The 24,261-nt window shown below is 40.6% G+C and overlaps 2 protein-coding genes across 6 annotated transcripts; both read left to right on the forward strand.

Moving 5' to 3' along the window:
* Nucleotides 1-600: 600 nt before the first annotated feature.
* On the forward strand, nucleotides 601-12,829 carry LOC116258401 (probable RNA-dependent RNA polymerase 1). 2 transcript variants are annotated; one of them, XM_031635530.2, is made up of 5 exons: nucleotides 601-864; nucleotides 2,001-2,529; nucleotides 8,383-10,268; nucleotides 11,140-11,290; nucleotides 11,689-12,829. In XM_031635530.2, exons 2-5 carry the CDS (start codon nucleotides 2,002-2,004, stop codon nucleotides 12,583-12,585), a joined length of 3,462 nt encoding a protein of 1,153 aa, XP_031491390.1. In that variant the 5' UTR covers nucleotides 601-864; nucleotide 2,001; the 3' UTR covers nucleotides 12,586-12,829. The 2 variants fall into 2 exon arrangements, with proteins under 2 accessions (XP_031491390.1, XP_031491392.1); XM_031635532.2 differs by having other exon boundaries at nucleotides 11,728-12,829.
* Nucleotides 12,830-14,300: 1,471 nt separating this feature from the next.
* LOC116258796 (probable RNA-dependent RNA polymerase 1) lies at nucleotides 14,301-21,133 on the forward strand. Of its 4 annotated transcripts, none has more exons than XM_031636189.2 (5): nucleotides 14,301-14,588; nucleotides 15,265-15,808; nucleotides 16,652-18,630; nucleotides 19,434-19,584; nucleotides 20,056-21,133. In XM_031636189.2, exons 2-5 carry the CDS (start codon nucleotides 15,284-15,286, stop codon nucleotides 20,887-20,889), a joined length of 3,489 nt encoding a protein of 1,162 aa, XP_031492049.1. In that variant the 5' UTR covers nucleotides 14,301-14,588; nucleotides 15,265-15,283; the 3' UTR covers nucleotides 20,890-21,133. The 4 variants fall into 4 exon arrangements, with proteins under 4 accessions (XP_031492049.1, XP_031492051.1, XP_031492052.1 ...); XM_031636191.2 differs by having other exon boundaries at nucleotides 14,301-14,554; XM_031636192.2 differs by lacking the exon at nucleotides 14,301-14,588 and adding an exon at nucleotides 14,600-14,966.
* The last annotated feature ends 3,128 nt before the right edge of the window (nucleotides 21,134-24,261 follow it).

Consider the following 24,261-nt stretch of genomic DNA (forward strand, 5'->3'; position numbering starts at 1 on the left):
AAAAGATGAAAAGCCGATGGTGGTTTACACAAAATTACAGAACCGCAATTCCGGCTCCCACCGGCACCGCGAACAGTTTACCGGCGATCCCTTGGCCAGCAAGTAGAGAGAGACCTTCACACTTAGGGGAGAGGAGAAAACTACTCTCTCTCTCTCTCTCTTTTAAATAGAAAGGCAAAGCCAGTTTTCGAAAATTTTATTTATTTTTTCTTTCATTTGATTCTTCACTAATTTTCGTTCTTTTCCTCTTTCTTTTCTTACACATATTTTTCATTTCGTACAAACTTCTATGTTGCTTTCTTGTTTTGCTTCCGCCGTTTTAATTATATAGTTTTTACTGGGATAAATCATATGTTATAGTCCCTTATTCCCGTATGGAGAGCATTCATTATGAGTTAGAAATGATTAAAATACTTCTGCTACTTAAATGAAAGTAACTTGAAAATGTTTTACGCCATAAAATTACTAAAATATTCTTCTGTTAAAAACGCAATGCTGGTATTTTGATTATTATCAAAAGGTATTTTGAATATTATCAAAAGGTGGTGCCCAAATGAAATATTTTTCTTGTTCCGCGAGCAGGTCCCTCTATGTTCTCACTCACTCAAACACTCTCTATCTTTTGCACAGTTCGTAAGTTCAGCCTCTTCAGCCAGCAACCGGGAGAGACCTCCTCTTCTGAGTGATTTGATTGGCCACTGATCGACGTTAAAACCCTCCTCGCTTCGCAGAGCGGGTGACAACACCAGTGAGCAGTTCTCAAACTCTGGCGCTTGATGCGGGGTTCTAACTTCTAACTGTTGTTAGTGGTGTTCTTCTGCTTCGTCTTCGACTTCTTCGCCTTATAGTGCTACTCGTTTCGGAGTTAAGTTTGGTTCCCTTTGTTTAGTTGGTGAATCTTTGTAGATGCATACTGCGTATCTCGTAACTCCTTATCGAACTCTTGTTGACGTTCGTGAACTTGATGATCATGATTGGTGTCTTCTTTTTTTAGCCCTGTTTCGTTTTAGTGACATTTTACGACACTTTGCATTTGTTTTGGGAACTAAGTTATATGCTAATTTTCAGAAGTATATGAAAAATTGAAAAGTTTTCAGCAATCTAGCGGATTATTTTGCATATAATCTGCAAATCTTGATCATTGATTTCTTTCGCGGGTTTTGAACACGGATAACGCCATTTCCTGTTTACTGTGTAAAGCTGGAAGCAGAAGTTACCCGGTTTACCAGCAACGGATAAGTTTTAGTTTTGCTCTTAAACCTTCATGTCATCTTTTGCGTTGGTAGTGTTGGTTGACGAGATCCGTTCAATCCCCCGTCCGCTCTTGCTACATTTTATTCTCTTGCTTTCCCTTTTCTCAACTTGGCTCCAAGCATAAGAAGATGAATCTTGTCTAAAAAGTTGCTCCGACTAGGCGAACAGGAAAACTTTTCTCGTTCAAGGCATTATAGCTTTGATTTTTCTGTCGCGCCCAAGAACTTATACATTGCCGAGGAAAGTTACGCGTTTTCATTTTAACACATCAAGAACATTGAAAACTGACGTACAAGTGAACTACATGATCTTGGTTGAAAAAAGCAATTCATCTCCTCTTAAAATTAAAAGAAAAGGAAATTCACTGAACTGCCTAAAATTCATGGTAAGACAAGCCTTGCACTAGAATCTATAAAGGTCATACTTCTCCTGACCCTATCTAGTAGATTGAGATGGTTGGTGCAGAAGGAGGGACTGGGAAAAAGTTTATTTGGTCGGGTGGGAAACTCCCTTCTTTTCTTGAGGAGAATTATTTCTTTTTTTATATTATTTACTTTTTGTATTTCTTGCCTTTGTTTTATAACAATTTCTGTTCCTGCAAAGAACAGTGGGGAAACAACCTACCACTTGTCTCCATCTAATGACGAAACCTGATGGTCGAGAGACTACTGGATCTTTTCCCACTAACACATTCGATATTCATCATGGAGTTGTAATTCACTTGTTAGATTTCTCTGTCTTGACAGTATGGGAGGGCGGTCCGTTCAAGTTTCTGGTTTCCCTGCTGGTACTAACGCTGAGAAAGTTAAGGACTTCCTTGAATCACTTACAGGACATGGAACAGTTTACGCATGTAAAGTCAGAAATCCAAAGGATGTGCAGAAAAAATCGAGAGTTTTCGCAGTGGTTCAATTCACAACACCCAAATCTGCTGAACTTATTAGCTGTCTTGCGCAACCTCGTTCTCTATATTATGAGAAATCCTGGCTTAATGTTCGATATTTGGATAGAGATGTTATTCCGCAGCCAAGGACTCCATTGTTCGTTCTGGAGCAAGTGGTTTTGCACTTTGGATGCCTCGTTTCTAAGGAAACATATTATAGTCTGCATCTGATACCAAATGTCAATGTGCAATTTGGATTTGGTATGCGGAGAATATACTTCTTTCTGACATGTGGACGTGTGGAATATAAGCTTGATCTCTATTATGAGAATGTTTGGCAAATTCAGCTGCGGCATCAGAAAGGCATGGAGAAGAAGTACTTGCTGTTTCAGGTTTTGACACTCAATGACTTTTTAACTAATCTGTAGTCTATGCCTTTCCACTTGTTCGCGTCTCTTTCTTTGCAGCAAGTGTTTGGCTTCCTGTGCTCTTGTTTGTAGTATCTACATTCTTAGAACTGTTCTAAGTTGAACAAACTTGGGTTATGATCTTTAACTTTGTGATGCCTGCTTATAATATTTATCTAGCGGCCTTTATCCAAGCTATCCTTTTTCTTTATCGCATTGCCTTCCGTTTTGTGACTGGAAGGTTTGAAACATGAATCTTAGTTAGAAATAGTATATGAAATTTATTGCAAATAACTGCATTCATATTTGAAGTTACCATTGCTATAAAGGCGTTTATAGCAGCACTCTTTTAACTAGCCATATGCAATGAAATTGGTTGTTATCTGTCTTTAGGAATGTGTCCCCAAACTTGTAATCGTTTGCAGTTGAGGATAACTGCTTCTATATATATATATATATATATATATATATATATATATATATATATATTGTTATTGCACCTGTAGCTCAATTTCTGTGTACTTGGGCGTCTTGCTGTCAATTAGCGTACGAAGTTTTGCATTTAATACTGTAGAAACACGAACAAGAAGAGGAAGAGAAACAACGATCACGATGTAACGTGGAAAAACCCTCAACAAGAGGAAAAAAACCACGAATGAGGAGGAGCCGGTGCCCACTAGCCGCCAGACTCTCTCTCTCCTTTGTCTTTCATTTACTCAATAAGGATTAGGGTTACACAACTTAAATAATGCCCAACAAGGGCTACAAGTTGGATCGGATACGGATCCGGACCCGGTCCCGAGACCCATCTAACATACTTCAACACTCCCCCTCAAGTTGGGCATACATATCAAACATGCCCAACTTGGATACATTTCTCTCAAATGAGGTCGAAGATAAAGCCTTCGTCAGAACATCAGCCGTTTGGTCTTCAGATCTCATGTAAGGAAGTATAAGTTCTTTAGCATCAATTCTCTCTCGAATGAAATGTCGGTCAATCTCAACATGCTTTGTTCTGTCATGAAGCACAGGGTTGTTGGCCAAGTTAATTGCAGACTTGTTATCGCAATACATCTTCATTGGTTCTTCAACTTTTATACCAATATCAGTCAACAATACTTTCAGCCACAAAAGCTCAGAAACTCCCATAGCAACAGCTCTGTATTCTGCTTCAGCACTGGAACGCGAACAAACATCTTGCCTTTTACTTCTCCACACTATGAGATTCCCTCCCAAATAAATACAATAGCCAGAGGTGGACCTCCTAGTGTCAATACAGCCTGTCTGCATCTGAATAACCTTCAATTCCAAGAGTGTCTTGCTTGACATATAAGAGACCTTTGCCAGGATTCCTCTTCAAGTAGCACAAGATCCTGTCAACAGCCTTCAAGTGGGCATCCGTGGGAGCATGCATGAACTGGCTCATCACATTCACAGCAAAGGTAATATCAGGTCTAGTGAGAGTAAGGTAAATTAACTTCCCTACAAGACATTGATATCTTCTTTTTGCCTCTTCACAGAGTAGCTCCCCGTCTCTCAGACTTAGCTTATGGCCAGCATCTAGAGGAGTAGAAGCTGGTCTACACCCTAGTTTCCCAGTCTCCTTTAACAAGTCTAGAGTGTACTTCCGTTGATTTAGCACAAGGCTAGTCCCAGACCTAGCAATTTCTATGCCAAGGAAGTATTTCAACTTACCAAGGTCCTTAAGATCAAACTCGATCGCCAACAGTTTCTTTAACTTCATTATTTCATCTTCATCATCACCTGTGACAATCATATCATCAACATATACCAACAGAATAGTAACCTTTTGCTTATTTCTCTTCACAAAAAGTGTATGATCTCCATTCCCTTGATGGTATCCACATTGTCTCATGACAAGTCTGAGTCGTTCAAACCATGCTCGAGGAGATTGCTTGAGCCCATATAAAGCCTTCCTTAGCTTGCAACATTTTCCAGGTTCCTCATATCCTAGAGACATACACATATATACTTCCTCTTCAAGGTCTCCATTGAGAAAAGCGTTCTTGACATCAAGTTGGTACATCTTCCACTCCTTCATCACAGCTAAAGAGATAATGACTCTGACCGTCTTCATCTTCGCAACAGGAGCAAAGGTCTCCAAATAATCAATCCCATATTTCTGACTAAACCCCTTGGCCACAAGGCGAGCTTTGTATCTTTCAACACTCCCATCTGGTTTGTACTTGATGGTGTAGACCCACTTAGATCCAACCAAGTGAGCCGCCTCAGGAATCTTTACAACTTCCCATGTCATGTTTCTTCGCAAGGCTTCCATCTCTTCTTGCATAGCATAGGTCCACTTAGGATCACCCTGAGCCTCAGCAACATTCCTGGGAATCATAGTCAAAGAAAGAGAAGATACAAAGCATTTGTAGTCCTTGCTCAGTCTAGAATATGAAACAAAGTTACCAATAGGATGTTGAGTACATGACCTGACACCCTTTCGCAGGGCGATGGGAAGCTCTTCACTAGCAGCAACAGTCTGAATCTCTTCTTCAACAGGTTGCTTCTGCGCACGACTTGGGTCATCCAGGGAAGGACTAATTGGATTGGGAGTAGAATTCTCACCACCTGTCATCTCATCTGTACAAACTCTTCGCCTAGAGTAAACTTGCCCAAATAAACGATTGCACTTCTCTTCTGCCTCAGTGGAACACTCTCCATTTTTCTCCTGTTCATGCACCTCACTAGATGGACCATTTTTCTCTTGTTCATGCACCTCACTAGATGGACCAACGGAGTCACGCCTGTAGTCCAAAAAATCTGTAAACTGAATTTCCTGACTCGGAGAATACTCTTCCCGTGACATAGAGTACTCCCCCTGAAGAGGATTCTCATCAAAATAGGAAACATGTTCAAGGAAAGTGACATCTTTGGTAACATAGGCCCGACCAGTGGAAGGGTCTCGACACTTGTACCCTTTTTGAGTGGGAGAATACCCTAAAAAAATGCCCTTAATAGATCTTGGATCAAGCTTTTTAATGTGAGGACTATGGTTGTGAATAAAGCAAACACAACCAAAAACTCTGAGTGGAAGAGAGAAAGGTTCACGAGTCCCCGGTAACAGAGAGTGAGGCGTCTTCCCATTCAACACGCGACTAGGCAACCGGTTTATAAGATACGCACTGGTCAACACAGCATCCCCCAATACTTTTTTGGAACATGACGTTGAAAAAGAAGAGCCCGAGTCATATTCAATAACTGACGATTTTTTCGTTCAGCAACTCCATTTTGAGGAGGGGTATAACTACATGAAGTCTCATGAACAATTCCCTTTTTTCGAAAGAAGCTATCAACAGACTGGCACATATACTCTCGAGCATTGTCAGATCGAAATGTCTTAACAGATGCTCCATATTGAGTTTCCACATAGGCAATGAAAGTCTCTATGACAGTAGGAACTTCACTACGGTCTTTTAGCAAGTAGACAATAGTGTTACGAGAATAATCATCGATAAAGGTGATAAAATATTGAAAACCATGACAAGAAGGAATCCCTGCAGGCCCCCACACATCAGAATGAATCATGGCAAATACCTCATTAGACCGATGGCTAGACAATGGGTACGAAGCCCTAACATGTTTGGCCAGGTGACAGACATCACAAGACACCATAGTCATATCTAACCTGGAACATATATCAGGAAACAACTGTCTAAGAAGGCCAAAAGGCAAGTGTCCAAGGCGCTCATGCCACCGTAGAAGCAACTGAAGGGAGTCCTCTCTATTCTTCGTGGCTTGGCTGACTGCCGTCATGAGAGCCTGAGCAGCACACATAGGTAAACGATAGAGCCCGTCAGAAGCTAGGCCAATCCCAATCCTCTTCCCTGTCACCAAGTCCTGCATAACACAGCGATCAGCGGAAAATATAAGTTCGCAATTTAACTCCTTCGTGATCTTGCTAACCGACAAGAGATTCAAGGGAATATGAGGAACATGTAGAGCATTGTGGACTAAGAACTTGTTTAAAAGTGGGAGACTCCCTTTTCCAGCCACAGAGATAGATGAACCATCGGCAAGGGAAACACGATCCTTTCCTGATGAAAGCTTATACCCATGAAAGACCTTAGGATCGCCGGTCATGTGGTGAGTAGCGCCACTATCAATGATCCACTCTCCCATACGGCAATCCGCCATAACGTCTATAGATGAAGAAGCTGCCATAATCAGAGATAGTCCAACAGGAGGCAACAAGAGAGGCACCGATGACAACAGAGAGCACCAACGGGCAGTAATATCCGGATTCCCAATCAGCCCCAAGAGTGAACAGAACGTCGATTGGGGGAAACGATCGTCGGAGCGCCGGCAGACGTTGAGGCAATCCTCAAGTTACGCTCCTCTCCTCCTATATGTCCTCTACCAAGTCACGGACCAGCCACCTCTTCTTGCACGGTGGGCGCCAAACAAAAACAAGAAGATGGAATCAAAGATCAACCAAGCAATATATTGCAGGTAAGAGGCGGATGCACTTCACCGGATTTGCAAAAGACCCCTAGGAAGTGACATGAATAGGGGGAGGCAAGCTTAGGAAGCGCCTAAGCACGCATATCTTCTTTCTTCTTCGGGAAGCAAGACTACGGCACAAAAGGTAGTGGCGCAAGGGACAACGGTGACGGCGACGGTCAACAACACAAGAGCGACGGCGCAAGAGCGACGCCGCAAGAGTGGCTGCGATGGCGATGGCGCAAAGAGTGACACCGGCGGCGGCGGAAACAGCGACAGTGGTATTGGGTACACCGGCGGCGGTGGCTGCTGCAGCAACGGTGGCGGCAGCGGCGGTGGCGGCGGCGGCGGCAGTGGCAGCAGCGGCGGCGGCGGCGGCGGCGGTGGTGGCAGCGGCAGAGGCGGCGGTGACTGCAGTGGTGGCGATGGTAGCGGTGAGAGATATTAGGGTTGGAACTTCACAAACCCTAAAAATTTCCCAAACTCGTCGGCTCTGATACCATGTAGAAACACGAACAAGAAGAGGAAGAGAAACAACGATCACGATGTAACGTGGAAAAACCCTCAACAAGAGGAAAAAAACCACGAATGAGGAGGAGCCGGTGCCCACTAGCCGCCAGACTCTCTCTCTCCTTTGTCTTTCATTTACTCAATAAGGATTAGGGTTACACAACTTAAATAATGCCCAACAAGGGCTACAAGTTGGATCGGATACGGATCCGGACCCGGTCCCGAGACCCATCTAACATACTTCAACAAATACATAATTTTTTATGTACTCGTACATTAACATTCCCTTTATAGGGAGCTTCAGCGTAATGCATTTTCGCACGCTTATGATGATTGAAAATCCTCAGTTATGTTGACTGTGGCAGAGTCAGAAATTTTGGTTTTAGGGGCAATATTCCAAAAGTTTTTGGGGCTGGTTTGGGAAACTGCTCTTACCAATCCACATTTGGCTTCACTACTGATTATGTATATGTAGTAGCTGTACCTAATGTATAGAACTGGCTTGGTTTCTAAATCTTAATTAATTTAGCAAAACTTCTGTAAACACAGATCAAATTTGAGGCTTATTAACATTGCGAGATTTTCAAAAATCCCATAATTTTTATGAGAAAATCAAATAAAAAGAAAAAGTTGCGAGATTTTGAAAATCTCACCAAAACGAAAATCTTGCGATTTTATCTCGATGAAATTTTGTAGGTTTTTTACGATTTTTTAATTTTCTAAACATTGTTGTGATTTTATCGAGATTTTCTTGAGAAGAACAACTTTGCCCAAAAACATCTAACAAAACCTTAGCTGATATTTTTCTGTGACTAATGATAGGCATACTGTAGAATAACAATGCCCATTTGTGATCTGCAGCTGCAAGGTGCACCACGGATATTTCAGAAGCCTCCATGCAGCTTATCGGTAGTTTATGGAGATACGTTTTTTGACTATTTCAAAGATCTCCCGGATGATCAGTGGGTTAGGACAACTGATTTTACGCCACTGTGTTCCATAGGGCAGTCATCAACACTCTGCCTGGAACTTCTGAGTGGGTCCTCTTTACCAAATATCGGTGAAAATTTTGCTCACTACAAGTGTGTGGAAGATAAATTCACAATAAAGCACGGTTTCTCATACTCACATGATCTGCAATTGGTTCCTATTGTCAAACCTCCACCTTCGATAACGTTACCATTCAAGATACTGTTTAAGATAAATTCCTTGGTTCACCTTGGATATCTTGTGGGTCCAACTTTGACGGAGGAATTTTATAATTTGCTGAGTCCTTCTGTCACGCCTCTTCATCACACAGAACTGGCCCTGGAAAAACTCTCTCGGTTAACAGATTGCTGCTTTGAACCTGAAAAGTGGTTAAAAGGACAGTTGAAAAGATTTGATGCAGCTCGCCATGTCTCAAAATCTGCAGCCATTTCTCCAGAATCTGGTTTAGTTCATATTCACAGGGTTCAAGTTACCCCTTCAAGGGTATACTTCTGCGGACCAGAGGTTAATGTCTCTAATCGTGTGACACGCCAATACCCCAATGAGATGGATAATTTTCTGCGTGTATCATTTATTGATGAAGACTCGGAGAAGATAAGATCAACCGACTTGTCTCAACGAGCAACAGTCGTAGACGGTCAGAGTTCAACTTTGTCTCATAAAGCAGTGACTCCAGATGATCAAAATCTGACACCTATATACAAAAGAGTGTTGTCTACTTTGACAGATGGCATAGGGATTGGCGATAAGAGGTTTGAATTCCTTGCTTACTCATCCAGCCAGCTTAGAGAGAATTCTTTGTGGATGTTTGCATCACACCCTGAACTTAGTGCAGATGACATTAGACGGTGGATGGGTGATTTTAGTTCCATTAGAAATGTTGCAAAATATGCCGCCAGATTGGGGCAGTCATTCAGCTCATCAACTGAAACACTGAATGTTGATGCACATGAAACTGAAAATATTCCTGATGTAGTAAATGATAAGTATAACTTTTCTGATGGAATAGGAAAGATCTCTCCTTCATTTGCTAAAGAAGTGGCAAAAAAATGTGGCTGTAAAGTAACACCTTCTGCTTTCCAGATAAGATATGGGGGTTGCAAGGGTGTTGTTGCTATTGATCCTACATCAAATTGTGATCTGTCATTGAGAAAAAGCATGTGCAAGTACAAATCGGACAACACCCAGGTGGATGTTTTAGCTTGGAGCAAGTACCAGCCATGTTTCCTGAATCGCCAGATAATAAATCTCTTGTCAACATTGGGGGTTAAAGATAACGTTTTTGAAATGAAACAAAATGAAGTTGTTGTTCAGCTAGATAAAATTTTGACAGATGCAGAAATTGCGTTGAAAGCTCTCGAACTCATGCCTTCAAGTGAAAACACATATGTCCTTTCAGAGATGCTGCACTGTGGTTACCTGCAGGATTCAGAACCATTTCTTTCGATGATGCTGCAAACATTGCAGGCAACTAAATTGTTTGACCTTAGGAAGAAAACAAAGATATTCATTCCTGAGGGAAGAACTATGATGGGTTGCATGGATGAAACTAGAACGCTGGAATATGGCCAGATTTTTGTACAATATTCTGGAGTTGGGAAAGCAGAGAGGCGTCACTCTTCCATTGTTAAGGGATCAGTTGTAGTTGCCAAAAACCCTTGCCTGCACCCTGGTGACGTTCGTGTTTTGCAGGCTGTCGATGTTCCAGCTCTGCATCATATGGTTGACTGTGTTGTCTTCCCACAGAAGGGAAAAAGGTACGATGGTCTATATGCAGTACTGTGATATATTTCTTATACAAACTGAGCCATATAGTTCTCAAGCTGTCTAATGTATGAAGTTACAATTTTAAGTTTAAGAGGCATGCACAAATGCAAAGCTGGTTCAAAGATTTTCATTAGATAAGCGTTCTTTCCTTAGGAACATGGTAATGGAAGGTCCGTATGCTTCTCAAAGAAGATTCTCCAATGCATTCATTTCTAATATGACAAAAGTAACTGGGTCAGGTGGATTGTTGGGGTGTCTGATCCGAGGATTGTAAATGTCATGGATGCCTCTTGTTGTTGTACATGAAGTGTCATTTACTGCTTTGTTAGGGATCATCGCTTCAAAGTATTTTGTTTGGGGATGGATAGCAAGTCAACTGACTTTGACAACTAATAGATTCTCAAGGCCAATCCATGTAATTTTATTTGTTGATCATGGTAGATTCAACATTTAGGTCTAGTAGGAAACAAAGGCAATAGTTGAGGGGAGCAAAGAGATACGTTTCATTCAAAATATGGTGGGCATAAGATGTCAAACATGCATGTATAAGAAAACATGAAATTCATACTGATTTATACACAAGAAAACTTATTTTCTGCATAATCCCTGCTTCCTTGTATCATTCACCATAAATAACATCGTGAAAGATGTATATGTTGGAGGCAACCATGGTGCTACTTCATTTTGTTATTTTCCGTTTAACATGCATCCGGTGTCCACCGGTCTCTTCTTTTTATCTGAATAGAATTTACCATTTCTTTGAAAAAAGAACATTATGATCTTTAATCGAGAAGGCTTTTTTTTTTGTGGACGTCAGTGGTCGAACCATTCTGTTACTAACTTTGACATTATGATTTCAAGGCCGCATCCAAATGAATGTTCTGGGAGTGATTTGGATGGGGATTTGTATTTTGTGAGTTGGGATCCTGCCCTTATTCCACCACGGCAAATTGATCCCATGGATTATGATCCTGCACCACCAAAACTTCTTGATCATGATGTCTCAATTCAGGTATTTGTCTTGTAAACCAGCTGTGCTAATTGGTCACCGTTGTTCAATTGATATGGGCACGGTGAAACTGAAATTTCTTCTGATAGCGCACAAGTTACCAGCATTGAGAATTGTTATGTTTTTGTCACCTATTGAAGCCTTAATTGGTCTAGGTAAACATTAATTAGTAAAGAAATGTAGTAGTTTGCTTTAATAATTTTCAAGAATGCTGCAAGTAGGTAGCAACTGGGATCATGTTGGCCAACTTACCTCACGCTTGAGATAAACAAGTTACCTGTTCCAGTGTCTCAGAATTTGGTTTATTCAATGCTTGGTCGTCTTCCTGGAATAACATTTTTTTTTTCTCTGAAAAGGTTTTGCCATGTTTCTTTCCTTGTCTTGTTTTCTGAATTAGCTAGCCATTAATCTGGTCCCCTACGAAACACACTCACTGGCAGGATATCCAAGAGTACTTTGCGAACTATATGATCAATGATAGCATGGGCATGATTTCAAATGCCCACACTGTATTTGCTGATAAGGAACCTGAGAAGGCGGAGAGTAAGCCATGCATAGAACTTGCCAAGCTGTTCTCAGCTGCAGTCGACTTCCCCAAGACTGGCATTCCTGCTTTGTTGCCGCCCCATCTCCGAGTCCGAGAATACCCCGATTTCATGGAAAAACCTGATAAGCCCACATATGAGTCCAAAGGCATAATTGGGAAACTTTTCAGGGAGATAAAGGATAAGCCACAGGAAGTTCCTGTTTCATCATTCACGAAGAGGGTTGCCTGGCAAGCATATGATCATGACTTGGAGGTTGATGGATATGAGGCCTACCTGGATGATGCTTACTATTTCAAAAGCAAATACGATCACAAGATAGCCAGCCTCATGCACCATTATAGAATTAAAACAGAAGCTGAGTTACTCTGGGGCAGGGTGGTCTCCCTGTCTGGATCTTCCAAGAGGAGCAGAGATGCTGAAGGTGTGCCCTTGGCTGTGAAGACTCTTAGGAAGGAAGCAAGAGACTGGTTTTCTAAAAAGTCTGGCAAGCCTGGGAAGCATGGTGATGGTCATGAGGACCAGTCTTCTGCAAAAGCTTCTGCTTGGTATCACGTCACGTATCACCCGGATTACTGGGGAGCCTACAGTGAGGAGAATCAACCACATTTCATCAGCTTCCCCTGGTGTGTCTACGACAGGCTTATAGCCATAAAGAAAGATAAGATCAAAGCTGCTAATGCCAGGGGCAGGTCTGAGAAGGGCAAGGATGCCCAATTGAGGCACATCCTGAACTCACTGAGGTTCAAGTGAATGCCGCTGGGGACTCGTCTGGCTCATCAGTAGTTCTGCTGGGGGCTCGTTTGGCTGATCAATGGTTTAGTATATAGTCCATGGGTTGCTTCTCTGTGTTAGTGTTTTACATTTGTTGAAAAACAGACCTCATGATGTGTGGGTGTGGAGGAAAATGATGTGTTGATGTGTGGTTTGTAATTGCTTTTACTTTCTAATGTACAGTTTGCGATAGTTATCAGGAAGAATCTCGCTTCTTTCTTTACGTAGTCTCCGTATCCCAACAAAGTGATCATACATCAGCTTCTTTGGACTAGCCGGCAAGAAAATGCATGGACTCGAAGAGAGCAGTGATTGCGTCTTCCTCTTATCTAAGTTGAAACACTTTTTAATCTCTCTCTCTCTCTCTCTCTCTCTCTATGAGCTTTTCTGATCGTTCTTTTCTACAGTCAGATTGAGAAAGGAGTTGTTCATGTTTTATAAAATAGCAGCATAGTAACAAGAAACACATTTAAAAAAAAAAATGTTACTATGAATAGTAAACACTCTCTCTAGGCTTACAAACGAGACGATTTTCCTACCCCACCAAATCATCCCCGACGCCGACTCCCTCCGTACGTGACTGATTGGTTGCTGCCCACTGAAACTTTCAAAGGTGCCACCCGGCCATTCCTTTTCCTTGGGAGCGAAGTAACCGCCTGAGATTCTCGAGCCTTTTCTTTTTCTCTTTTTCACCTCAATAACTTTTTTTATTAATTATAATATATATATATATATATATATATATATATAATATTGGTGGGACGGGTGAGTTTCATCTATCAACTCTTAACAGATTTGAGACTGAAAAATGCGCCCAAGACTCCCGGTGCATTCTCCATCGTTATTATTCGCTATATCCATCTTTTGGTTACTATAATCATACTTAGCATAGTTTTCGGTAAACCTTTACGTGTTTAATTTATATATTTAAAAATATTCGGTTTCACCAACTTAATTTTTTTAGAATTTGCGTAGCTTTTATAAAGGAGAATGATCTTAAATAACGGATTTAATGTTGATTACTAGTTTCGAAAATGCAGTTTGGTATTAGTCAAAGCCAATTTTCTAAAACCCCTTTTTCCAAGGCTTGCCATCTGATTGCATTAGTATTTTTTAATGTTTATTTAGAAAAACTCAAAGGTCTTGATTATGACCTTTTGCAATTCAAAAGAACAATACAATTGAAATTAGATAATAACAACGAGATCCAAACCTCGAACCAAGAGGTCTTGCCACAATTGCACCATGCCCTTTAAGGTTTGTGTTAACACCTTTTACCAACATTTCACTTTATGTTTCAATTAAGGTCGTTAAAATTTAATTTATTCTCTCTTGAAAAATTGTATAAAAATAATTTTTTTTGTAAATTCATAAGAAATTACAATTCTGCTTATTAGATTCAATTTCTAAATTGAATATATCACTGACTTAACGGGGTTCAATCGTAAGGCTCATGTGAAATGATTTTTCCTAGTGAATGTTGTTCTGGAATCTTTTTCTGTAAAAGGTGTTCCTGTTTTTACGGCCGTCCATCTTTAAATAAAAAGAAAAATTGGGCAGTTAACTTTTAGTCTTCAAATAACTAACCCTATGTTTGGATGGTGAAGGGAAAGGGAGGAAAAAAAAAATGGATGAAAGGGGAAAAGGAGCCACTTTTTCTTCTTTTCTTTTCTTCAATATTAATTAGTCACCTTTCCTTCCATTCTTTTCCCTCCACCCCCGTCCCCAACGGAGAGAGTCGACAGAAGTTCAAGCTCTCTCTCTCTCTCTTTTCTGTGCATGGCAACATGTCATGGCCTTCTTAGCGGGCAACCATGAGGTCTTCTTTCTGAGCGGCTTGATCACAGACAGATTTTAGCTTATCCGATCGACGTAAAACCTCCCGTCTCTTTTCGCCTTCAGGGTAGAGAACGAGTGACCGCCAGTAAGCAGTTTCGAGATTCTGGTGGTAATTCTTCTTGTTCTTGTTCTTCTTCTTCAAGGTACGTGTTCGAGAGTTTACGAGAAGACGCCCGATCTGGCCCTGGTTTTCGAGAGAAAGATAAAAAATACTTCGGATTTTTTTTTCTTTTTTGGGGAGGAATGCCGTTTGGGTTTGGTTAGTTCTCCTTAGGCCGTATTTAGTGAAAGAATGAGTTCGACAAGTGAATGGATGGAACGAACTGCTCAATGTTTGCGAGGACGAGAGACGCCGATTGTTGTTAGAAGTAGGTGACAGTGAGAAAGACGAAAAGGCAACAGGATCGGTTAAACTTCCCTTCCTAGTTCAGTTACTTTTTTCAGCCTAGGTAAGAGGAGTAAGCAAGATTCTGTCTCTTGAAGGTAAACTCTTAATGAAGTTCTAAAGACGCATGGCGCAGGTTTTCTGCTCTTTCCCTCTCTCTCTTTTCGCTTTTTCTGGTGTCTCGTGGGAAGGTCGCTCGCGTCAAATCATTTCCCCTGTTTTTCACGCTTCTACTCAGCTTGAAGCTTATTAAAATTTCCATATCTTGTGCCTTGATTTCAAGATTTGAATGACAATGGCTTGCGATTCCTTCTCTTATCGGTTTCCAAAACGTCGACCAATGGCTACGGGGTCTTGATTATACTTACTGAGCGCATCATTTGATTGAATTAGCTAAACATGACCGGGATTAATGTCTGAGCTCTTTGGTGTAGATTTAAATGTCCTGATACCATGGGAGGACGGAGCATTCAGGTTTCTGGTTTTCCTGCCGGTGTTGATGCTGATACTGTTAAGAACTTTCTGGAATCGTATACAGGATCGGGGACCGTTTATGCATGCAAAGTCAGGGAACCAAAGCAAGGCCGGAGCAAAAGAGTTTTTGCGATGGTTCAGTTCACCACTAAGAGAGATGCTGAACTTATTACTTCTCTAGCACAGCCTCGTGCTTTGTACTATGGGTCATCCTATCTTACTGCTCGGAATTTGGAGAGAGATGTTGTTCCACAACCAAGAACCCCATTTTTTTCTCTGGAAAAAGTAGTGTTACACTTCGGATGCCTTATTTCAAAACAAACATATTACATTCTATATACGAAGTCAATTGTGAAGGTGGAGTTCGGCTTCGGTTTGCGGAGAATATACTTCTTTCTTGCTTGTGGAGACGTTGAATACAAGCTTGACCTCTATTATGAGAATGTGTGGCAAGTTCAGCTGCGACACCAGAGAGGGGTGAACAAAAGATATTTGCTTTTTCAGGTTTGATCCTTGATGACTGCTGTTACCGATCTGCGCTTTTTATGATTCTTCACTTTATTTTGTTGCTGTTCCTGTTCCTGTTCCTTTGCAGCAAAATTTCGGTTCCTCCGGCTTTACTTGCAATACTTACTTCTCCTTGCTCTTTTAGTTCCCATTCATGTGTAAGTTTGGCCTTGTCCTGCCTACTTACCCATCCTCAGATAGATGTGTTCCTTCTTTGATGTCTCAGCTTGTCAGCATGCATAACTGCCAGTTGTACGTCATACAGACGCGACTTGCATCTAATGTGCATTTTATCTGCAAAACCAATTTAGAGCAGTGAAAAAATGAATAATGTGGTAGCCGTTATATACCAGATTGATCATGTTTATATATGATCTATCCAATCAGTTCTTGCCTAGTTGCCTTGATAACTCTACTTTGTTCTGAGACATTTAGCACGCGTATACAGATTGATTCGATAATTGGAATTCCATAGTCATGATTTTATGCTTTATGTCATGTCATTGATGGTAACATATATATTCCTAATCTGCTCTAAATGGGTTTCATACTTTACATCATAATAATAAAGTTATCCCTGCATAATTGGAAAGCTTGTGAAAGTTATAGACTACATGAAACCTTTGGATGAGATGAAAGTCTGTAAGATAGCTTAAAGCAACACACACATTGCTCCAATTAGATCTCTCATAACTATGTTGTTACTTGTCAGGCATACTGCGACTACGAGATATGCTCAATAAACCAGTGCGAGAACGCTGGCGATTAACATTTTGAACCCTTTTTTATGATATTATCCATTAGAAAAAATCACAATCTAATCTGCATGCCTTATCGCAGCTGCAAGGTGCACCACGCATATTTGTTAAGCCTGTATGCATTACGTCAGCAATCTCTCGGATGCCAATTCTTGACTTTTTTAAGGATCTTCCAGATGATCAGTGGATTCGAACAACAGATTTTACGCCTTTGTGTTCTATAGGGCAATCGTCAGCAGTCTGCCTGGAAATCCCAGATGGGTCTTCTTTACCAGATATCCGTGAGTACTTTGCACACTATAAAGACGTAGAGGGTGAATTCACACTACAACAAGGCTTTTCTTATTCTTGTGGTTTAAGTTTGGTTCCCGTTGTCAAACCACCAAACAGAATCAGGTTACCGTTCAAGATACTGTTCAAGATAAATTATTTGGTTCACTTTGGATATCTTGTCGGTCCGACACTTACAGATGAGTTCTATCATTTGCTGAATCCATCAGTCACACCTCTTAACTACATTGAACTGGCCCTGGAGAAACTCTCTCAATTAACAGATTGCTCCTTTGAACCTGAGAAGTGGTTGAAAGCACAGTTCAGGAAATTTAGTAGAGCTCGATATCTTCCAAAGTCTGCAGTGATTTCACTCGAACCTGGTTTGGTTTACGTTCACAGAGTTCAAGTGACCCCTTCAAAAGTATATTTCTATGGACCAGAGATCAATGTCTCTAATCATGTGATTCGCCAATACCCTGATGAAATAGAAAATTTTCTACGTTTATCATTTATTGATGAAGATTTGGAAAAGATTCGTTCTTTTGACCTATCTCGGAGAACAACACTACCGGATGACCAAAAATCTACTTTTCTATTGGAAACGATGTTGTCTAGTTTGGAAATAACCTTAGGTATTGGTGATAACAAGAATGAATTTCCTGCTTTCTCATCAAGCCACGTTTCTCAGAGAACCACATTTCTAGATGACCAAAATCATACTCCCATATACAGAAGGGTGCTGTCTACTTTGGAAGAAGGCATAGTTATTGGTGATAAGAAATTTGAATTTCTTGCTTTCTCATCAAGCCAGCTAAGAGATAATTCTTTGTGGATGTTTGCATCACATCCTGAACTTACTGCAGCTGACATCAGACGAAAGATGGGTGATTTTAGTTCCATTAGAAATATCGCTAAATATGCAGCGAGGGTGGGGCAGTCATTGAGCTCGTCGACTGAAACTTTGAAAGTGCCTCCATCTGAAGTTGAAAATATTCCAGATGTAAAAAGTGGTCAATATGTTTTTTCTGATGGGATAGGAAAGATTTCTTCAGCATTTGCGCGCAAGGTGGCAGAAAAATGTAGTTGCAATCGAAGGATACCTTCTGCCTTCCAAATTAGATACGGGGGCTACAAAGGTGTTGTTGCTGTCGACCCCACATCAAATTTTAAGTTGTCCTTGAGAAAGAGCATGTGCAAGTACATGTCAAATGACACTCATCTGAATGTTTTAGCTTGGACTAAGTACCAGCCCTGTTTCTTGAATCGTCAAATAATAAACCTCTTGTCAACTCTGGGGGTTGAAGATCGCATCTTTGAAATTAAGCAAAAGGAAGCACTAGATCAGCTGGATAAAATTTTAATAGATGCAAAGGTTGCACTGGAGGCCATTGAGCTCATGGCTCCAAGTGAAAATATGAAGGTTCTTACGGAAATGCTACATTGTGGATACATGCCAAATTCTGAGCCATTTCTTTCGATGATGCTGGAAACATTTCGAGCAACCAAGTTACTAGAGCTTAGGAGAAAAGCAAGAGTATTTGTCCCTGAAGGAAGATCCATGATGGGTTGCATGGACGAAACTAGATCCTTAGACTATGGTCAGGTTTTTGTTCAGTATTCTGGTGCTGGAGATGCAGAGTGTCAATGCACTCGTGTTGTTGAGGGATTAGTTGTTGTTGCTAAAAATCCTTGCCTACACCCTGGTGATGTGCGTGTCTTGTGGGCTACCAATATTCCAGCCTTGCACCATATGGTTGACTGTATTGTCTTTCCTCAGAAAGGGAGAAGGTACAATAATCTATATGCACCCCTCCCACGCTACCGTCTCTTTATCATTGCTGTTATTATGCAAAGTAGACATGTTGCTCCTTATTTGTCTATTAGGAAGGTCACTTAATACATTGTTTGGAATGACTTATAAATTCTACAAAATGACAAATGGACGCCTAACGGAGTCTAAAACTGTTGTGCATGATTGAGGACCATGGCAATGAAAACATTGAAAACCCCGCTTGCTCTCAGGAGGGTGGGAGTTCATCCTGCAAAGTGGAATAGTCCAATCATTTATACGTTACAGACCACACAATGAATAGCTGTCTTACATACTATCGTTTTGCTCTTTTTTTGTTTTGTGTGACCGACAACTTCGTTGCAATAATTCCCTCGTGATTTCTTGTACCGTCAAATCAATGAAGTAACAATTTTAGTAAAAGCCAATCCGCAATGTCGCGAAAAGTGGTTAATCATCTACTTTAAATTGTCTTAAGATTGGTACCAAAGCTTAGTTCAAAATATATGACATCCTGAGATGTCGCGCATGCATAAATAAGAAAAGTGGAAGTTATAAAAACACAAAAGTAGCATATTAGCTAATAATATACATCAATTGTTGGTTTGAAATTTTGAATATACGGCTGCATAAGATGTGGCACAGTCATGAATAAGAAAAAGTGATGAAAACACAAAAAAGGTGTATTTTGACTAATATGCATTAAGCCTTGGTAGGCATCCTTCTTATTTGTTCATCATAATTAGCATATTATCTTTGTTCTTTCCATGTACTAATAACAACGTTGTTGTTGCAAGAGAAGGCCACACCCCAATGAATGTTCAGGGAGTGATTTGGATGGAGATGTTTACTTCGTTAGTTGGGATCCTGCACTTATTCCACCTAGGCAAATCCCCCCTATGGACTATGATCCTGCGCCGCCAGAAGATCTGGGTCGTGATGTCTTAATCAAGGTACTCTGTTATAATAAATTACACAAAAAGGTCCTTTGCTTTTATTGAGTTCATAGAAGAAGTATTTGTGATCCCTCTCTTATTAGGATGGTGTGAGTTGTGGGCATTGAAAAGAATTACATTCTATATCAACTTCTAAAGCAGTAGAAATTGGGAAAGCATACCTACAATTGAGATTAGCAAAAGAGATTAAATTCAAAAGTGATTGGATCTTGATCGCATAATGGAAAGTTGCGTCCTGGTCAATATGTGGCATCAAGATAAACTTTTCAAGGGAAAAGATGATTCTTGGGGAAAACTCGTGGCACATGTGATGTTATTCTTTTATTCTGATAATAAGTATGTCAACAAAATTACTATCAAATAAAGTTTTTGTTGTCTTTGCTTTGGAACTAGGTAACCATTTTAATCTGTTGCCTACTCTAATTTGCGTGCCACTAAGCATTCTTCTTGGCCTGGCCGTGATGACAGGACGTGCAAGAGTACTTTGCAAATTATATGATCAACGACAGCTTAGGTATAATTTCAAATGCCCACACAGTGTTTGCTGACAAGGAACCAATGAAGGCACAGAGTCTGCCATGCATAGAGCTTGCCAAGCTTTTCTCAGTTGCAGTTGATTTTCCCAAGACTGGTGTCCCAGCTGTTATCCCATCTCATCTCCGGGTCCAAGAATATCCGGACTTCATGGAAAAACCAGACAAGCCCACATATGAGTCCAGGGGAATAATTGGAAAACTTTTCAGGGCTGTCAAGGGTAGATCACAGGTTGCTTCAATTGCATCTTTTACAAAGAGTGTTGCCTGCAAAGCATATGATCGAGACTTGGAAGTAGATGGATATGAGGACTACTTGGATGATGCCTATTACTACAAAAGCGAATATGACCTCAAGTTGTGGAATCTCATGCAGCATTATGGGTTCAAAACAGAGGCTGAGATCATGTGTGGTAACGTGATGTTCCTCTCTGGATCTTTTAGAAGAAACAGAGATTCGGAAGCCATCCTACTGGCTGTGAGGTCTCTTAGGAAGGAAGCTAGAGCCTGGTTTGCAAAAGAGTCCAACAGGTCAGAGCAGTATGGTGATGACTATGAGGATGATCCTCTTGCAAAGGCGTCTGCTTGGTATCACGTCACGTATCACCCAGATTACTGGGGAGCCTACAGTGAGGAGAACCAACCACATTTCATCAGCTTTCCTTGGTGTGTCTATGATAAGCTCATAACCATCAAGAAAGAGAAGCTCAGGTCTCGAAAAACCAGGGCTGCTCAGTTGAAGCACCACGTGAACTCACTAATGCTGTAAAGAATCATCTGCCTAATTAGAAGCGCATCCATGCTTTGCTTCCTTCTTGTTGACTTGCGTTTCCCTGTCCATAATCCCTACATATAGGTCGTAGGATTAGGCCATAATTGGTTGTACACAGGTTGGTGTTTCTTCTGTATCTCTTCCTTTTGTGGTCTTTGTTTCACCATGTTTGTCTACGTTGTGCTGTCATGTTAAACAGGCAAGGGATTTTCAGTAATTTCAATGTTTATTTGGTGTGACATCCTGAACTTCTTCATGGTTGGTCTCATGAAAGACTATCTGGTGCAGTAGACTCGTGAAATCACCCAGTCGTCATCACTCGGTGTTCTTCCACATTGTATAAGGTAATAACAAGAAAATTTTAAGCACGACTCGCAAAATTTCTTTTTTCTTTTTTAATTAAAAAAAATCACCCCTGCTTTAAACGGTTAACAAAAGAAACTATTCCGGAAACTTAAGGCGTGTTTACATCATACTACCGAAAGCTGAATATATATTTGCAATATTTTTTTCCTTTCGTTGTAATTGCCCGTTCGCGGGCGTCATCAGTCTCCTCAATTACGTTACGCCACTTCGCAGGGCCAGAACCGGGCGCAGAGTGATGCGGCTCCCCTCTGAAATTCTCAAAGACTCGACCGAATTTATATATTAAACTAAATGCTCAATGCCTACCCCAAAGCCCAGATGCTCCCTTTGAAATATCGGTAAAAGATCAATCGGCCCTACCTAAAATTTCTGGATCCACTTCACTTCCGAGTTGACGATCTTTTTCTTCTAAAATCGAACTCAAATGCAGCTTCTGGCTCTCAATTCTGACACAACAGTGGGATTTGCATTGAAGAACTATTTCCTGTCCCAAGATTTAATATTGGAGAGCTTACTTGACTGTGTATGAAATATTTAGTCATCCTATGGTCCCTCTTCTGCTCAAACAAATCTTTTAGGCAGATAAATTTCGCCATCTTTGCTTTTGAACCAGGCTGTCGTTTCAGCGACAGTTGTTCACTCTAATTGGGCAGTCCCTAATCTTCCTCCTTGGGCTGCACTCGGTGGCGGGATGGACGATAATAGTTTTCATAGTATATGACCAATTACAGCTTGGGCATAATCTCCCACAGTGCAGACTTGCTTAGAGAAATGGCCAAGCTGTTCTTAGTTGCAGTTGGTTTTCCCAATACTTGTGTTCGGCAGTGGACCTACTTATAAGCTGCCCGTCAAAAATTGCATTGTGAAATCATCAAAGCCCGGAGTCCATACTTAGACCGAGCCGGTGATTGAAAGTGCTTCTCAGCCAAAAAAAATCCTGAGTCTGCTACTAAATGTTCTGATGCGGTCATCTGATGCAGTCATTTCACTGAAGCTCCGATGTGAGCCAGAGAGTTGACATGGACAGGCAGTAAACGTAGCTCCTGTTGAACCTTTGATGGCTGTGAGGTCTCCTAGAAATTAAGGAAGCAACCCCCTGGTCTGCTAAGAAGCCTAGCAGGTCCGACCAGCGTGGTGATGAATAGAGTCACTTAATTGGCTCACTCGGCCATTAAGTTGGTCTGAATGCTCATCACGCTAGTTATCAACAGGCCTGTCTGCCCATGCTTTCCTTCCTTTCTAATTCATGACTTGCTCCTGGTTGTACCCATATTCTATATGATAAGGCTAGGACTTATAAATTGCTTGTGAATAGGTTGGTGGGTTTCTGCAACCTTTTTCTATTTACTTCCTGTTAAATTTGATCTCTACTGCTAGTAATTTTCATTATTTAGCTGGCGAGCCCATCTTAAATTTCTAGCTGACAATCGTTTCAGGTTGGCGTTCCGCCTGGTAGAAATCTGTATTCTTTTTATTACTACATAACAAAAAAGAATGTCAAGAAAGCTTGATCAGTCGATCAATGGCTGAAGGTACTGCTGAATCGTGATCACCGTGCTTGTGGTTCAGATTCGGCTAAACTCGACAGGTTGCTTCTGCGCTTTCACCATTCACACGCCCTACCAATCCGAATAGATCCAGCTGATTACACGTTGGACTGCCAACAGTTCGATTGCTCCTCAGAAAGACTTAAAGGCTCAAAAATGGCGCACTATAAAACCAAAAGGAAACGGCAAAAAATTTGAAAAAAAATCAACCATTGATGACAAAATGGAAAGGAACCAAACAAAAAAAGAGGTATGAAGTGTGTGTTCGACCAGAAATGCAGAGCGTCATCCCCAAGTCCATCATAACGATTCAGGTTTTGTTTTTAGGGGGGACTGAACATTCCAGAAACTATATAGAAAAGTCAATGCTTCCATGGCGGATAATTGTGAGATGGTTAAATTCAAAAATTCATCACTAAAAAAATAATAAATCATCAATAAATTCATCATAAACTGTTTTTGCACCTTAAACCATTACTAATGTCAATGTACTCAACTATTATTTAGCTATAAATTTAATGTTTGGTAAGATTGAAATCTTGTATTATATATATATATATATATATATATATATATATATATATATATATATATTGAAAACGAAAACATCAACGTGCAAGTTTTACTTTTTAAAATTTTAGAGGATAAAGGGCCATGTCCACTCCCAGCCCACCACGTTCTATCCTTGTGCAGATGTGCTTATGTGTCACGGTTACACGTCTGTGCACTCATATATATACTTGCAAACTGACGCTGAGAAGAACGCAATTTAACAAAGCACATTTATATTGCAAAGCTAACATCATTGAAAAAGAAAAAAGAAATTTCTTTCGGATTTTCATACTTCCACTAAGGAATATGAACGTGTTTGGGATTTGGATCATTTAAATATATTAAGAGTTTTTTGATAGCCTTAAATTTGAAATCTTCTTTTGCCCTCTCTGATCTTAAATCCAATCTTTTCTTAATGCAAAGAAGTAAAATAAGGATCTTAAATATAATACTTTGATGAATCATGAACCTTTTGTCACATCAATAAAAACATACCACGCCATATTCACATCAGATCTGGATTTCAAATCCAGAGTAATCAAGCACCCCTTCAGAAACTTGGTCTTAACTCATCATCTTAACTTCTCATCACCACTACTTTCATATTCGCATGTGCATTACTTTCGTATTCGTATGTGCATTCTTATAAAAGTGGAATTCTTTTTCCGAAATGTCCCCGAGAAAAACACTCAGACGGAATATATTTTCGGACTTTCTTTCCATAAAGTTTTTGACGAAACCGGAATTTAACGAAGAGATTCTCATTGGCCAACATTTTTATTGAAAACGAGATCCGTCGCTATTGATCAGGCCAGAAAAGGAAAAAGAACGTCCTTATCTCCAAAAAGAAGATGGGGTCACGAAGCTTTTCCGCCAAATCAAATGTGTCGTGACTTATCCTTTT

Source organism: Nymphaea colorata, chromosome 8, assembly GCF_008831285.2.
Source record: "Nymphaea colorata isolate Beijing-Zhang1983 chromosome 8, ASM883128v2, whole genome shotgun sequence".
Taxonomy (NCBI): Eukaryota; Viridiplantae; Streptophyta; class Magnoliopsida; order Nymphaeales; family Nymphaeaceae; genus Nymphaea; species Nymphaea colorata.